At 42.4% G+C, this 15866-nt stretch overlaps 1 protein-coding gene across 1 annotated transcript; it reads right to left on the bottom strand.

Moving 5' to 3' along the window:
- Positions 1-238: 238 nt before the first annotated feature.
- Positions 239-11528, bottom strand: LOC122445163 (histone-lysine N-methyltransferase SETMAR-like). Its single transcript, XM_043474128.1, has 5 exons — positions 11387-11528; positions 10390-10744; positions 10163-10346; positions 9876-9908; positions 239-1353 (listed from the first exon to the last, which is right to left on the bottom strand). The coding sequence occupies exons 1-5, from the start codon at positions 11526-11528 to the stop codon at positions 337-339; spliced, it is 1731 nt and encodes a 576-aa protein (XP_043330063.1). The 3' UTR covers positions 239-336.
- Positions 11529-15866: the final 4338 nt, after the last annotated feature.

Genomic DNA, 15866 nt, shown 5'->3' on the forward strand with positions numbered 1-15866 from the left:
TATTTATGGATACATGACTGTATAAATACTTGTTACAAGATCACTGGCATTATTATTGTTATAAGCTTTCCTTTCCAGCAGTCCAATGTACTTACTGTTATTTTAAAAAGAGCATTAAGCCAGGAGGAACCTGGTCACATTATTCTTTCCTGCTCCCAGTGAAGTATGCCTTTCCAAATATGGAAAGGAAGTGTTTTAATATGATGGGGCTGCTGTAACAAAAATGCCATAGACTGGGTGGCTTACAAACAACAAATTGTTTATTTAGTGCAAAAGTAATTGCACTTTTGGAACATGTATTTTAAATTATTATAAATAGGCTCAAACACATCTTTATTAGTCAAAATAGGAACCATTACAATCAACACATTTTTGCCAACGAGAAGTAAGTTCGTTTATTCCAGTAGCGTAAAAACCTGTGCTTCGGGATTTGACAAACTCTTGGAAAGCATTTTCTGCATCCTGCTGGTTGTGGAAGTGTTTACCCTGCAAAAAGTTGTCAAGATGCTTGAAAAAGTGGTAGTCTGTTGGTAAGAGGTCAGGTGAATATGGCGGATGAGGCAAAACTTCATAGCCTAATTCATTAAACTTCTGAAGGGCTGGTTGTGCAACATGTGGTCGGGCGTTGTCATGGAGAAGAACTGGGCCCTTTCTGTTGACCAATGCTGGCTGTAGGTGTTGTAGTTTTTGGTGCATCTCGTTGATTTGTTGAGCATACTTCTCAGATGTAATGGTTTCGCCAGGATTCAGAAAGCTATAGTGGATAAGACCGGCAGCAGACCACCAAACAGTGACCATGATCTTTTTTGGGTACAAGTTCAGAGTTTTCCCTCGATCCAACCTCTGCGCTGGTTGTTGCCGGTTATCAGATAAAATCCACTTTTCGTGGCATGTCACAATCCGATCGAGAAATGGTTCGTTGTTGTTGCGTAGAATAAGAGAAGATGACACTTCAAAACGACGATTTTTTTGATTTTCGGTCAGCTCATGAGGCACCCACTTATTGAGCTTCTTCACCTTTCCAATTTGCTTCAAATGCCGAACGACTGTAGAATGGTTGACCTTGAGTTCTTCGGCAATTTTTCGTGTAGTTTTAAGAGGATCGGCATCAATGATTTCTCTTAATTGATCGTTGTCAACTTCTGATGGCCGTGCACTACGCTCGTCATCTTCAAGGCTCTCATCTCCTTGGCGAAACTTCTTAAACCACCACTGCACCGTACGTTCCTTAGCAGTTCCTGGGCCAAATGCGTTGTTGATGTTGCGAGTTGTCTCTGCTGCTTTACGACCCATTTTGAACTCGAATAAGAAAATTGCTCGAATTTGCTTTTTCTCTAACATCATTTCCATAGCCTAAAATCAACATAAACAGCAAATAGTAAGTCATTAGGAAAAAAACATAAATCAAGAAATGCCCATTAAAGTGATGTATAACAAAACCACATTTAAGAATATATTCCAATATCAAACGGAAAATTTGAACAATGCAAAAACCACAATAACTTTTGCACCAATCAATACAACAGTATTTTTGGATACCATTCACCAATGGGGAAGGAGAAATGTAACAAATATTTATTTCCTTTAAGTAGAGAAGGTAGTTTACAGCCAAATTAAGTCACTAATGAGTTTTACAATACTGACCAATACCTGCATTAAACAGCTACAAAAGCAGATCTCACAACTTCAGTGCTAAGATGGGGAAAAAAATTAGTGGAATAGATTCTGTGCCAATAGTGGCATTTCATACATGACAGCATGACAACCACTAGCAATTCAGTATCTTTAGAATAAATAATAAATTACCTAATAACAAACAGATTTGGGACAACACTGCTACACACACTGATACCATGAAGTGTCACAATTGTTTCTGTATTTAAAAACATTCTTAACAATCTTATTTCTTTTCGATTTCTCACTAATTTTATAATCACTATCATAGTAACATACAAATGTGAAACCTTAAAACTGAACATATCCTGTACTGAAATAATACTACTTTTAACTAATAGCTAGAAAGCAAGAGGAAACAAAATAAATCTACATGTCTGCATCATGGTATTAAAGATACCAAAAGCTTTACCTTCTGTTTAAGCCTTCAAAATGGATCAATTACAAAGACAACTAAAGGGAAAAAAGCTCCTTCCTTTCCCCATCATTTTTCCTTTGGGAAAACTAAACCAACAGGTTTGTTTCTCAAGGAACATGCAAAAACTTACCTGCTGGCCTCTCCATGGGAGGAAGAAAAACATTATTTACATCTGATGTCCAAAGCCGAACTGGAAGTAAAATCTTTTCTTCCCCCTACCCTCTTTTTGCGGCTCAGATCAGCATGTGGGATCTTAGTTCCTTAACCAGGGAAGGAATTGGGCTCCCTGCATTGGGAACTTGGGAGTCTTAACCACTGGACCACAGGGAAGTTCCTGAACTCTTTTTATTAACAACAACAAAAAGAAACTTTTAGGGGAGATCAAAATAAAACCAGATAAATAAGATGTAACATAAAATAGGCATACTATTTCAGCCAACTGGTTTACTGAAAAAGCAAATAAAGATACATAATAATAGTAAACTTTTCATGCAGATATTTTGCAACAAGATCCACTATTTTTTCCCCACCTTCATGAAATTTCCCTTTACTGAATTTTCGTACAGAATTCTTCCAATTTTTCTGGTCTGAGAAATTCTAAGCTGACATACTATGCCTATACCTTCCCTGAATCCTTTTATAAAGATCACAAAACAGAACCTTCTATTGGAAAAGCACTAAAATTCTTACACTCCACTCTGTGTGTATTTGGTTGCTAAGTTGTGTCCAATTCTGTGACCCCATGGACTGTGGCATGCCAGGCCTCCCTGTCCCTCACCATATCCTGGAGTTTGCCCAAGTTCATGTCCATTGAATTAGTAATGCCATCCAACCGTCTCATCCTATGTCATCCCCTTCTCCTTCTATCTTTCTCAGCATCAGGGTCTTTCCCAGAGAGTAGGCTATTCACATCTGGTGGTGAAAGTATTGGAGCTTCAGTCTTTACAATGAGTATTCAGGGTTGATTTCCTTTAGGATGGACCGGTTTGATCTTCTTGCTATCCAAGGAACTCTCAAGATTCTTCTCCAGCACTAGAGTTCAAAAGCATCATTTCTTTGATGCTCTGCCTTTTTTATGGTCCAACTATCACATCCATACATGACTACTGGTTTGACTATACAAACTTTTGTCAGTCAAGCAATGTTTTTGCTTTTTAATACACTGTCTAGGTTTGTCATAGCTTTCCTGCCAAGAAACAATCATCTTCTAATTTCATGGCTGAAGTTACCATACACAGTGATTTCAGAGCCCAAGAAGAGGAAATCTGTCACTGTTTGCACCTTTCCCCCTTCTATTTGCCATGAAGTGATGGGACCAGATGCCATGAACTTAGATTTTTAATATTGAGTTTAAAGCTGGCTTTTTCACTCTCCTCTTTTCACCCTCATCAAGAGGCTCTTTAGTTCCTCTTCACTTTCTATCATTAGAGTGGTGTCATCTGTGTATCTGAGGTTGTTGATATTTCTCCCAACAATCTTGATCCCAGCTTGTAACTCATCGCCCAGCATTTCCCATGATGTTCTCTGCGTATAAATTAAAAAAGCAGGGTGACAATAAACAGCCTTGTCATACTCCTTTCTCAGTCTTGAACCAGTCAGTTGTTTCATAAAAGATTCTAACTGTTGCTTCTTGACCTGCATGAAGATTTCTCAGGAGACAGGAAGATGGTCTGGTATTCCTATCTCTTGAAAGAGTTTTCCACAGTTTGTTATGATACACAGTCAAGGGCTTTATGGTAGTCAATGACACAGAAATAGATGTTTTTCTGGAATAACCTTGATTTCTCTATGATCCAGTGAATCCTGGCAATTTGATCTCTGGTTCCTCCACCTTTTCTAAACCCAGCTTGAATATCTGGAAGTTTCAGTTTATGTACTGCTGAAGCCTAGCTTAAAGGCTTTTGAGCATAACCTTACTAGCACGGGAAATGAGTGCAACTGGCCAGTAGTTTGAACATTTTTTACTCATGCCCTTCTTGGGAATTGGGATGAATTGACCTTTTCCAGTCCTGTGGCAACTGCTTGGTTTTCCAAATTTGCTAATATATTGAGTGTAGAACTTAAATAGCATCACCATTTAGGATTTTAAATAGCTCTGCTGGAATTCCATCATCTCCACTAGCTTTACTTGAAGCAGTGCTTCCTAAGGCCCACTTGACTTTACACTCCAGAATGTCTGGCTCTGAGTGAGTGACCACACTATCGTGGTTATCCGCGTCATTAAGATCTTTTTTGTACAGTTTTTCTGTGTATTCTTGACGTCTCTTCTTGATCTCTTCTGTGTCTATTAGGTCTTTACCATTTCTGTCCTTTATTGTGCCCTTCTCTGCATGAAATGTTTCTTTGATATCTCTAATTTTCTTGAAGAGACTTCTAGTTTTTCCCTTTCTGCTGTTTTCCTATATTTCTTTGCATTGTTCATTGAAGAAGGTCTTCATGTTGCTCTGGAACTCTGGATTCAGCTGGGTAAACCTTTCCCTTTCTCCCTTGCTTTTCACTTCTCTTCCTTCCTTCATAAGTCAGTGACTTGTTGTGGAGAAGGAGCTTGCATAACTCAATGAAGCTATGAGCCATGCCTCACAGGGCCACCCAAGAAGGACAGGTCATAGTGAATTCTGACAAAACATGATCTACTGGAGAAAAGAATGGTAAACCACTCCAGTATTCTGGCCACGAGAACTCCATGAACTATGTAAAAATGAAAAAAAGATATGACAATGAAAGATGAGCCCCCCATGTTGGAAGGTGTCCAATATACTACTGGGGAAGAGCAGAGGACAATTACTAATAGCTCCAGAAATAATGAAGAGGCTCAGCTAAAGCAGAAACAATACTCAGTTTCGGACATATCTGGTGAAGAAAGTAAAACCCAATGCTATAAAGAACAGTACTGCATTGGAACATGGAATGTTAAGTCCATGAATCAAGGTAAATTGGACGTGGTCAAGCAGATGGCAAGAGAAAACATCATCTTAGGAATCAGTGAACTAAAATGGATGGGAACGGGCAAATTTAATTCAGGTGACCATTATATCTACTACTGTGGCTAAGAATCCCTTAGAAGAAATGGAGTAGCCCTCACAGTCAACAGAAGAATCAGAAATGCAGTATTTGTGTGCAGCCTCAAAAATGACAGAATGATCTCAGTTCCTTTCCAAGAAAAACCATTCAACATCACAGTAATCCAAGTCTACGCCCCAACCACAAATGCTGAAGAAGCTGAAGTTGACCGGTTCTATGAAGACCTACAAAACCTTCTAGAACTAACACCAAAAAATATCCTTTTCATCACTGGATTGAAATGCAAAGCTAAGGAAGTTAACAGACACCCAGAGTAACAGGTAAGTTTGACCTTGGAGTACAAAATGAAGTAGGGCAAAGGCTAATAGGGTTTGTCAAGAGAATACACAGGTCATAGCAAACACCCTTTTCCAACAACACAAGAGATGACTCTACACATGGACATCACCAGATGGTTAATATTGAAATCAATTGATTATATTTTTTGCAGTGAAGGATGGAGCCCCTCTATACAGTCAGCAAAAACAAGACCTGGAGTTAACTATGGCTCAGATCACGAGTTCCTTATTCCAAAATTCAGCCTTAAATAGAAGAAAGTAGGGAAAACCAGTAGGCCTTTCAGGTAGGACCTAAATCAAATCCCTATGATTATACAGTGGAGATGATGAACAGATTCAAGGAATAGACTCTGGTAGACAGAGTGCCTGAGGAACTTTGGACAAGTCTGTAAGAGTGTACAGGAGGTGGTGACCAAAACCATCCCAAAGAGAGAAAAACAATAGAATGGGAAAGACTGGAGATCTCTTCAAGAAATTAGTTATCAAAGAAACATTTCATGCAAGGATGGACATGATAAAGGACAGAAACAGTAAGGATCTAAGAAGCAGAAGAAATTAAAAAGAGGTGGTAAGAATACACAGAAAAACTATGCACAAAGGTCTTAATAATCCAGATAACCACAATGTTGTGGTCACTCACCTAGAGCCAGACATGCTGGAGTGTGAAGTCAAGTCGGGGTTAGGGAGGCTTACTGCAAAGAAAAGTAGAGGAAGTGACGGAACTGCAGCTGAGCTATTTCAAATCCTAAAAGATGATGCTGTTAAAGTGCTGCACCCAGTATGCCATCAAATTTGGAAAACTCAGCAATGGCCACAGGGCTGGAAAAGGTCAGTTTTCATTCCAATCCCAAAGAAGGGCAATGCCAAAGAATGTTCAAACTACTGCACAACTGTGCTCATTTCATATTCTAGTAAGGCAATGATCAAAATCCTTCAAAGTAGGCTTCAGCAGTATGTGAACTGAGAACTTCCAGATGCACGAGGTGGGTTCCAAAAGGCAGAGGAACCAGAGATCAAATTGCCAACATCTGCTGGATCACAGAAAAACAAGGGAATTCCAGAAAAACAACTACTTCTGCTTCAATGACTATGCTAAAGCCTTTAACTATGTGGATCACAACAAACTGTGGAAAATTCTTAAAAGAAATGGACAGACCAACATAGTTGTCTCCTGAGAAATCTGTATGCAGGTCAAGCAGCAACAGTTAGAACCAGACATGGACCAATCCACTGGTTCAAAATTGGGAAAGGAGTATGTCAAAACTGTATATTGTCACCCTGCTTATTTAACTTCTATGCAGAGTATATCATGTGAAATCCTGGGCTGGATGAATCACAAGCTGGAATCAAGATTGCCAGGAGAAATATCAACAACCTCAGATACGCAGATGATACCACTCTAATGGCAGAAAGTGAAGAGAAACTAGAGAGTCTCTTGATGAGGACTAAAGAGAAGCGTGAAGAAGCTGGATTAAAATTCAAAAGACTAAGATCATGGCATCTGGTGCCATTTCTTCATGGCAACTAGAAGGAGAAAAAAGTGGAAACAGTGACAGATTTTATTTTCTTGGGCTCCAAAATCATTGTGGACAGTGAGTGCAGTCATGAAACTAAGACACTTGCACCTTGGAAGAAAAGCTATTACAAACCTATACAGAGTATTAAAAAACAGAGACATCACTTTGCTGACAAGGTCCCAAGAGTCAAAGCTATGGTTTTTCCAGTAGTCATGTGCAGATGTCACAGTTAGACCTTAAAGGTGGCTGAGTGCCTAATCCTTTCAAATTGTGGTCCTGGAGAAGACTCTTGGAGAGTCACTTGGACAGCTTCAAACCAGTCAATTCTAAAGGAAATCAACCCTGAATATTCATTGGAAGGACTGATGCTGAAGGGGAAGCTCCAAAATTTTGGCTACGTCAGGTGAAACGGCAGCTCACTGGAAAAGACCTCGATGTTGGGAAAGATCAAGGGCGAAGGAGAAGGGGGAAACAGAGGATGAGATGGTTGGTTAGCATCACCAACTCGATGGACTTAAGTTTGAGCATTTCCAGGAGATAGTGAAGGACGGGGAAGCCTGGTATGCTACAGTCCACGGGGCCACAAAAAGCAACATGACTTACCAATAATACACATTACTGTACATAAAATAATTTTAGAAGATTGTTGGTCATGTTCTCAAAGAACACACCTCTTGATCTCCCCCTGCACGTAAGGTATGACCCCCTATCTTGCCCTAGGAACCTTACTTGCAAAAAGTTACACATTGCCCATTTCCTGGCCTCAGCCCTAGCTTTGCTGATATTGTCATATGAGGAAGTACAAGCATGTAACCAACAGATATACTAACCAAAATACACACAATGGAAAGAATGGATTTCCCTGGTAAGCAAAGGTTATTCTTCAGTATTTTCAGCTGTCTTAAATTTCCCAAATTCTGCAGTAGCATTAATCTGATACATTATATTAATATTACCAAAAGCCAGGTAAATGACTGTGCCAAATTGCTTCAGTCATGTCTGACTCTTTGCGACCTTATGGACTGTAGCCCACCAGGCTCCTCTGTCTATGGGGTTCTCCAGGAAAGAATACTGGAGTGGGTTGCCATTCCCTTTCCCAGGGGATCTTCCTGACCCAGGGATAGAACACACATCTCCTGAGGCTCCTGCACTGCAGGGGGATTTTTTTACCCCTGAGCCACTAGGGAAGCCACAGGACAATGACTATATCTACTGTATTTTACCCAGACCAGAAACAACGTTGTTTAGTGAACCTATTATAACACAAACTTAAAAAGTGGTGAATAAGATAAAACTCCTACTTTTCAAGAGGCTATGACACCAAACTCTGGTTGATTTTGAGATACTCACAGTCAAGATGTCAGTGGCCAGCAGTATGCATTAGCAGCACTGGAACATTTCGAAGACACCATGGTCTTCAAAGGTGAGTTTGAAACCTACCTTTCCTGCTGCCCATTTGGCTTCATTTCCATTTTTGAAGGAGTAGATTTGTAAAAGGTAAAGTTATTAGGTTGGTGCAAAAGTAACTGTGGTTTTGCATTGTTGAACTTGGCTGTTTGATATAGGGATACGTTAAAAATTTAATGAGGTTACATGAATATTCATTATACATGAATATAATGTGCATTTATCGCTTTTCAAACTTTTGTTATGATTTATTACTTGCTATTTATCTTATACTACAAAAGTGATGTTAAGAGAAAAAGCAAATTAGAGTGACTTTTTTATTCAAGTTCAAAATGGATTGCACACACATTTGGCCCAGGTACTAAGGAAAGTACAGTGCAGTAGTGGTTCAGGAAGTTTCGAAAAGGAGACAAGGGACTTGAAGATGAGGAGTGTAGTGGCTGGCCATCAGAAGTTGACAGCTACCAACTGAGAGCATCATCAAAGGTGATCCTCTTACAACTACACAAAAAGTTGCCCAAGAATTCAGCATCAACCATTCTACCGTCATTTGGCATTTGAAGCAAATTAGAAAGGTGAAAGAGCTCGATGAGTGCGTGCCTCACGAACAGACTTCAGATCAAAAGAATCGTGATTTGAAGTGCTGTCTAAATGCAACAACAATGAACCATATCTCAACCCAACTGTGACGAGCCACAAAAACTGGATTATTATCCAACAACCAGCAGTGACCAGTTCAGTGGTTGGATCAAGAGGAATCCCTGAACTTGTACCAAAAAAAATGTCATGGTCATTGTTTGGTGGTCTGCTGCGGGTCTGATCCACTACAGCTTTCTGAATCCAAGTGCAAGCATTACATCTGAGAAGTATGCTCAGCAAATCAATGAGATGCACCAAAAAATGCAGAGCCTGCAGCCAGCACTGGTCAACAAAAAGGGCCCAATTATTCTCCATGACAATGCCAGACCACAGGTGGCACAACCATGCTTCAGAAGTTTTATGCATTGGGCTACAAAGTTTTGCCTAATTTGCTGCCATATTTACCTACCCTCTTGCCAGCCACTTCTTCGTTTCTTGACAACTATTTGCACAAAAGCTGCTTCCACAACCAGAATGACTAAGAAAATGTTTTCCAAGAGTTCATGGAATCCCAAATCAGGGTTTTATACACTAAAGGAATAAACAGACATTTCTCATTGGCAACAACGTGTTGATTGTGATGGTTCCTACTTTGATTAGTAAACATGTTTGAGCCTAGTTATAATGATTTAAAATTCACCTTCTGAAACCACAGTTACTGTTTGCCAATACCTAACAACACTCAATTTCTTCCCTGGGTTGAACCCCAAGAAAAAGAGAGGTTAGGGGCCTTGCTTTACCTACAGCTGATAGCTTCGCCAATCTCCTCTTGAGCTCTGGAAGGATATAAAACGAGCAAGGAATGCGTGGTATGGTGCAAACCGAGACCACCCCCGGGAACTGAGCGGGATGGCGCCTTACCTCCTCCTTTACTGACCCCTCCGCGGAGATGACCTGCAGGAGGAAAAAGACAACCGGTGGGCGTAGCTCGCGAACAATACTGCCCTGACGCCCAGCGGCCACGGGCGTGTGACATCAGCGGCCTTCACCGCACCTTTCGGATCGCCCACCCAAGCTCCTCCGGCCGCCCGCTCACCGCAGGTCCGGCCGCCTCCCCAGCCCACCGGCTGCAGAGGAAGCGGCGGGCCGGGGCTCTGAGGACGGCCGCGCGGCGGAGTCGGCTTGTGCGGGACGCGGCCACTGCTCACCTTCCTCTTGGGCATCGTGGCGGCGGGGCGGGCGAGAGCCGGGTGCCTGAGGGCCGCGGCGCGCCGAGAGCCTTCGCGAAGCTGAGTAGCTTGACCGCTGCTGCTCCTCCCGCCGCCCGAGCTGCTGGGACCCGCGGCGGGGGTGGTGGGAGAATCGGATGGAACCGGATTGGGAGCCCGCCCCCTCCTCCCCCCGCGTCCCCCGGCCGCGGGCTCCCCCTCCCCGCCGGTCGGGCAGCCCCTCGCCCTCGCCCCCGCCTAGCTGCTGCGGGGTCCACCGCTCTGCGGCTAGCACCCCGAATAAGCGAGGCCGGCCGTCACTGGACCACTGCGCCTCGCCCCCGCTCTCGGCGCCCCCACCCGCCCGCCGTCTCGCGGGGCCCCAGACCCAGGCGAGGGGGCGGGGCCCCACAGGCCGCTCTCGCCTCACGGTAGTTTGTTTGAGGCCGAGCCGCAAAGTGCGGTCTGCGTGCTGATTGGCGGACGCCCGCCACGTGGTCTCCGGGTGCGCCCACCCACAACCCTCCGTGCTACCCGGTCGCCAGCCAGCGCCAGGGAAACCCCGAGGATAGAGTCCCTTCTCTGTAGGGTCGGAAGGTTTATAGTTCACAGAATGGGAAGGGAGAGACAACGGGTTTAACTACGAACCAGTTTCTCGCCTCTCAGTTGCTCAGTCGGTCAGGCGTGTTCGACTCTTTGTGACGTCTTGGACAGCAGCACTCAAGAAAAGGTATGACTCAATGGATATGAGTTTGAACAAACTCCCGGAGATGTGGACAGGGAAGCCTGGCGTGCTGCAGTCCATGGGATCGTAAAGAGTCGGACACGACTGAGCGACTGAAGAACAAAAGGTCTCCAGGGTCGGTGGTCTGCGGGAAGCGGGTCTTAGTGCGCAGGCGCAGGATGCGGGGGTCTTGGGAAGGAAAGTTGGTGCGGGGCGCCACCGCGCAGGCGCGGGTCCTGGGCGGGATTCCCTGCTAGGTTTCTGGGATGGGGTCTTTCTGCGTAGCTTCTTTAAGTCATTCATTGAGGGGCCGAGAGTCCTGGCAGTTCGTCTCAGGAGTTTAGTGGGCGTCTGAGTCGCCACCCGCCCCTCCCCACACACACCAGGCCCAGGACGCAGACCCTCTCTCAGACCCCACCTGGACCACCCATCCACTCCTGTGCAGAAGGGAAAGCACATCCACCCAGCTCCTGCCTGTTTTTTTTAGACCTCTTGCTGACCCAAGCACCTTTCTGAGGTGGAAAAGAGCTTCAGGCTGGAGGTCAGAGCTGGAATTCCGTAACTGGGGGAGATCACGTTACCCAGTTTCTTTTTTTGCTGTTGTTCACTCGCTGAGTCGTGGCCAATTCTCTGGGACCCCATGGACTGCAGCATGGCCAGCCAGGCTTCCCTGCCCTACGAGTTTGGTCAAACGCATGTCCATTGAGTTGATGATGCCATACAACGCTCTCATCTTCTGTCACCCCGTTCTACCCTCAGTCTTTCCCAGCGTCAGCGTTTTTTCCAGTAAGTTGGCTCTTTTCAGCAGGTGGCCAAAGTATTGGTGCTTCAGCATCAGTCCTTCCAATGAATATCCAGGGTTGATTTCCTTTTGGATTGACTGGTTTGATCTCCTTGCTGTCCAAGGGACTCTGAAGAGTCTTCTCCAGCACCACAGCTTGAAAGCATCAATTCTTCGGTGCTCAGCCTTCTTCATGGTCCAACTCTCACATCTGTACATGACTACTGGAAAGCCCATAGCTTTGTCTATATGGATCCTTGTTGGCAAAGTGATGCCTCTGCTTTTTAATATGCTGTCTAGGTTTGTCATAGCTTTTCTTCCAAGAAGCCAGGGTATTTTAATTTCATGGCTGCAGTCACCATCTATAGATTCTTTGCTGAATAAGAAAATTTTGTTTAAAAGTACTGCTTGAGAACACAAGAGAACACACTGGAAATATAGGAAACACCTTCTTCCAACAACACAAACCTTTCTACGCATGGTCATCACCAGATGGTTAATACCAAAATCAAGTTGATTATATTCTTTGCAGTCAAGGACGGAGAAGCTCTATACAGTCAGCAAACACAAGACCTGGAGCTGACTGTGGCTCAGATCATGAGCTCTTTATTGCAAATTTTAGACTTAAATGGAAGAAAATAGGGAAGAAACCAGTAGGCTATTCAGGTATGACCTAAATCAAATCCCTTATGATTATACAGGGAGGTGATGAATAGAGTCAAGGGATTAGACCTGGTAGACAGAATGTCTGAAGAACATGGACAGATTTTTTTGTAACATTGTATAGGAGGTGGTGATCAAAACCATCCAAAAGGAAAAAATATGCAGGAAAGTAAAGAGGTTGAGAAGGCTTAGGAAATAGCTGAGAGAAGAGACGTGAAAGACAAGGAAGAAAGGGAAAGATACACCTAACTGAATGCAGAATTCCAGAAAATAACAAGGAGAGATAAGAAAGCCTTCTTTAGTGAACAATGCAAAGAAATAGAGGAAAACAATAGAATGGGAGAGATAAGATCTCTTCAAGAAAATTGAAAATATTAAGGGAACATTTCATGCAAAGATGGGCACAATAAAGGACCAAAGGTCTTTTTGTTAAGGACCTAATGAAAGCAGAATGGTTTAAGAAGAGTTGGCAAGGATTCACAGAACTGTACAAAAAAGTCATAATGTCCTGGATAACCATGATGATGTGGCCACTCACCCAGAGCCAGACATCCTGGAGTGCGAAGTCAAGTGGGGCTTAGGAAGCATTACTGGGAACAAAGCTAGAGGAAGTGATAGAATTCCAGCTGAGCTGTTTCAGATCCTAAAAGGTGATGCTGTGAAAGTGCTCCACTCAATATGCCACAAATTTAGAAAACTCGGCAATGGCCAAGGACTGAAAAAGTTCAGTTTTCATTCCAACCCCAAAGAAGGGCAATCCCAAAGAATTTTCACACTACCATATAATTGGGCTCCTTCCCCATTAACAAGGAGTGCAGGAGTACTTTAAATACAAAAAATGATCAAATAAATAAGCTGTGGGCTCTTAAAAAAAAAAAATGTATAATGTCAGACCATGCACCAGATCTTGTGCTGGAGGGAAGATGTTACAAAGGACGTTATTTGGTTAACTGACAAAACTGGAACACAGATGGCAGATTAGATAAAATATTGGATCAATGTTTACTTCACCGTAGTTGATAAATGTACTATGATTATATAAGGGAATGTTCTTAGTGGTATATTGAAAGATATAAAGTAAATGATGAAACATAGGGTAAAATGTTAAAGTAGGTGAATATAAAAAAAGGGTACTGGGTTTTTTGGACACCATTTATATATATTTTTATGTTTGAAATTATTTTGTTACTTATTTTGCTGCATTGGGTCTTAGTTGTGGCATGAGGCACCCATCTTCCTTTACAATGCAGGGGCTCTCTAATTGTGGCTTAGTTGCTCTGAAGCATGAGGGATCTTAATTCCCTCACCAGAGATGGAACTGGAGTCCCCTGCATGCTTAGGCAGATTCCTAACCACGGGACCACCAGGGAAGTCCCTGCTATTATTTTAAAATAGTTTTTTTATAAGAAAAAGCTCATAACAGTTTTATTTAGAGATGCATTTCTGGACATATTAAAAGCCTATGAAAATTTGAGGTCTAAATGAGATTTATTGCGCTAACAACAGTAAGAAGATTAATTTTTACCTTATTGAATTTTGCATATTTGGAACAGCTTAGCATAACACAGAGAATGGTTCTAGCAATATTTTTCTTAAATAGAGGTGAAATTCACATGACTTGAATTAATGATTTTAAAGAATACAGTCCTACTCAGCCATAACAAAATATTGAAATAATGCCATTTGCAGTAACATAGATGGGCCTAGAGATAGTCACATTGAGTGAGGTAAGTCAGACAGAGAGATACAAATATCATATGATATTGCTTATATGTGGAATCTAAAAAAGAGTACAAACGAACTTATTTACAAAACAGAAAGAGTTACAAATGTAGAAAGTAAACTTACAGTTACTGGGGGTAAGAGGGGAAGGGATAAATCAGAAGATTGGGATGGACATATACACATTAGTATTAACATTTATAAAATATCTAACTAATAAGACCTTTATAATACAGGGAACTCTACTTAACCCACTTAATGGCCTATGTGATAAAAGAATTAAAAATTTAGGTATCAGTAGAAATGGTTCTTGACACAAATTGGAAAAAAAAGTATACAGTCCATTGTCATTCAGTACATTCATGATGTTGTTCAACCACTATCTAGCAATAACCTCTCTGCCTTTAAAGATATTTAACATTTTCACTTTAAAATTTGCACAAATGCTTTTTAAAAACTAAGAGTCAACAGTTAAGAAAAAACAGCAAAACAGCTCAAATTACAATCTGCTATACTTTCCTTTCTAGTTAGCTCCTTATACACACATGTGCAGGCACATGCATACACACACACAAGAATGCTTGAATATTCAACTATCATAGAATGCAGTTTTCCAACAGATCCTAATACTTCATTCATCGTTAGCCATCCTGGACCTAGGACTGGCTGCCAATATACAGATAAGTCGAAGCCTCTAACAGCCACTGAGCAAGATGATGACTATAAGATTTGTGTAAGCGAGGAACCTGCCTGCACTTCATTTGTGCCAGTCAATTACTGAAACAAGCACTACAGATTTTACTTAACTTACTCTGAATATCAATGTACCCTTAGCTCCCAGTGGAAAGTGTGGGTCATTTCCTTGGTTCAACCTTGTATGTGATCATCATCATTATTGACATTTAGTACAACCAAGTGGGCAAAGCTATGAGGAGGCAAATTCAGTTCCTACTAAACTGTTTCTTCTCTTTATCCCCTCTGTTTTCCCTGATTTGGGAATCGTTGAAGCTATCTCATTTTCGCCTTGCAGTTCAGTGTTGCCTTCTGGGTGTGCCTGTCTTGAGAAGACTCCACATGTGGGCCACCCTCAGTCACTGACCCTAAATCACTCAGTTCTGGGCATGTCTCTGGTTCCTGCTGAAGTTCCTCTAAGTATCTGACCAAGATTTGGTCTCTATTAGAAAACTTATTTCTCCACTTGTTTTCGGTCAAAATCTTGGCTTTCTCTACCCACCGAAGCCAAATAAAAAATGCAGAGAGAGAGAGTTTGGAGGAAATAGAAAGGTGCCTTTATCCTCAGCTGGGGGAGAGGGGAACACAGTAGGCTTATGCCTCAAGAACTGTGCCCCCCCACTTCCCTGAGGAGTCTTGATGTCGTTCAGTCACTAAGCCGTGTCCAACTCTTTGTGGCCCCATGGACTGCAGCATGACTGAGTTTCCCTGTCCTTCACTATCTCTTGAAGCCTGCTCAAACTCATGACATTGAGTCAGTGATGCCATCCAACCATCTCATCCTCTGTCGTCCCCTTCGCCTCCTGCCCTCCATCTTTCCCAGCATCTGGGTCTTCCAATGAGTCATCTCTTCCCATCAGGTGACCAAAGTGTTGGAGCTTTAGCTTCAGTATCACGTCCTTTCAATGAATATTCAGGGCTGATTTCCTCTCTGTATGAGGAGTCTAGGGACTGATATAAGATGAAGGCTCGAAGCCAGGGGTCGGTGATAAGGAGCAAAAGTATTAGGACCTCATATTCTTCCTTTTGCAATGTTTCAAAAACAGTCATTGGCTGGCCTCTGGTAGCCTCTGACAGTCTGG

This window comes from Cervus canadensis, chromosome 7 (genome assembly GCF_019320065.1).
Source record: "Cervus canadensis isolate Bull #8, Minnesota chromosome 7, ASM1932006v1, whole genome shotgun sequence".
In the NCBI taxonomy this organism is placed as follows: domain Eukaryota; kingdom Metazoa; phylum Chordata; class Mammalia; order Artiodactyla; family Cervidae; genus Cervus; species Cervus canadensis.

What these genes read in the sequence shown, in the direction of transcription:
- LOC122445163 (XM_043474128.1), bottom strand. Translation starts at nt 11,528, where the DNA reads ATGGGGTCCCAGAGAATTGGCCACGACTCAGCGAGTGAACAACAGCAA. An exon ending in GGCGAGGGGCTGCCCGACCG is followed by an intron (nt 10,347 to 10,389) that starts GCGGGGAGGGGG and finishes CGGGGGGAGGAG; the next exon opens with GGGGCGGGCTCCCAATCCGG. An exon ending in CCACGATGCCCAAGAGGAAG is followed by an intron (nt 9,909 to 10,162) that starts GTGAGCAGTGGC and finishes TTCCTCCTGCAG; the next exon opens with GTCATCTCCGCGGAGGGGTC.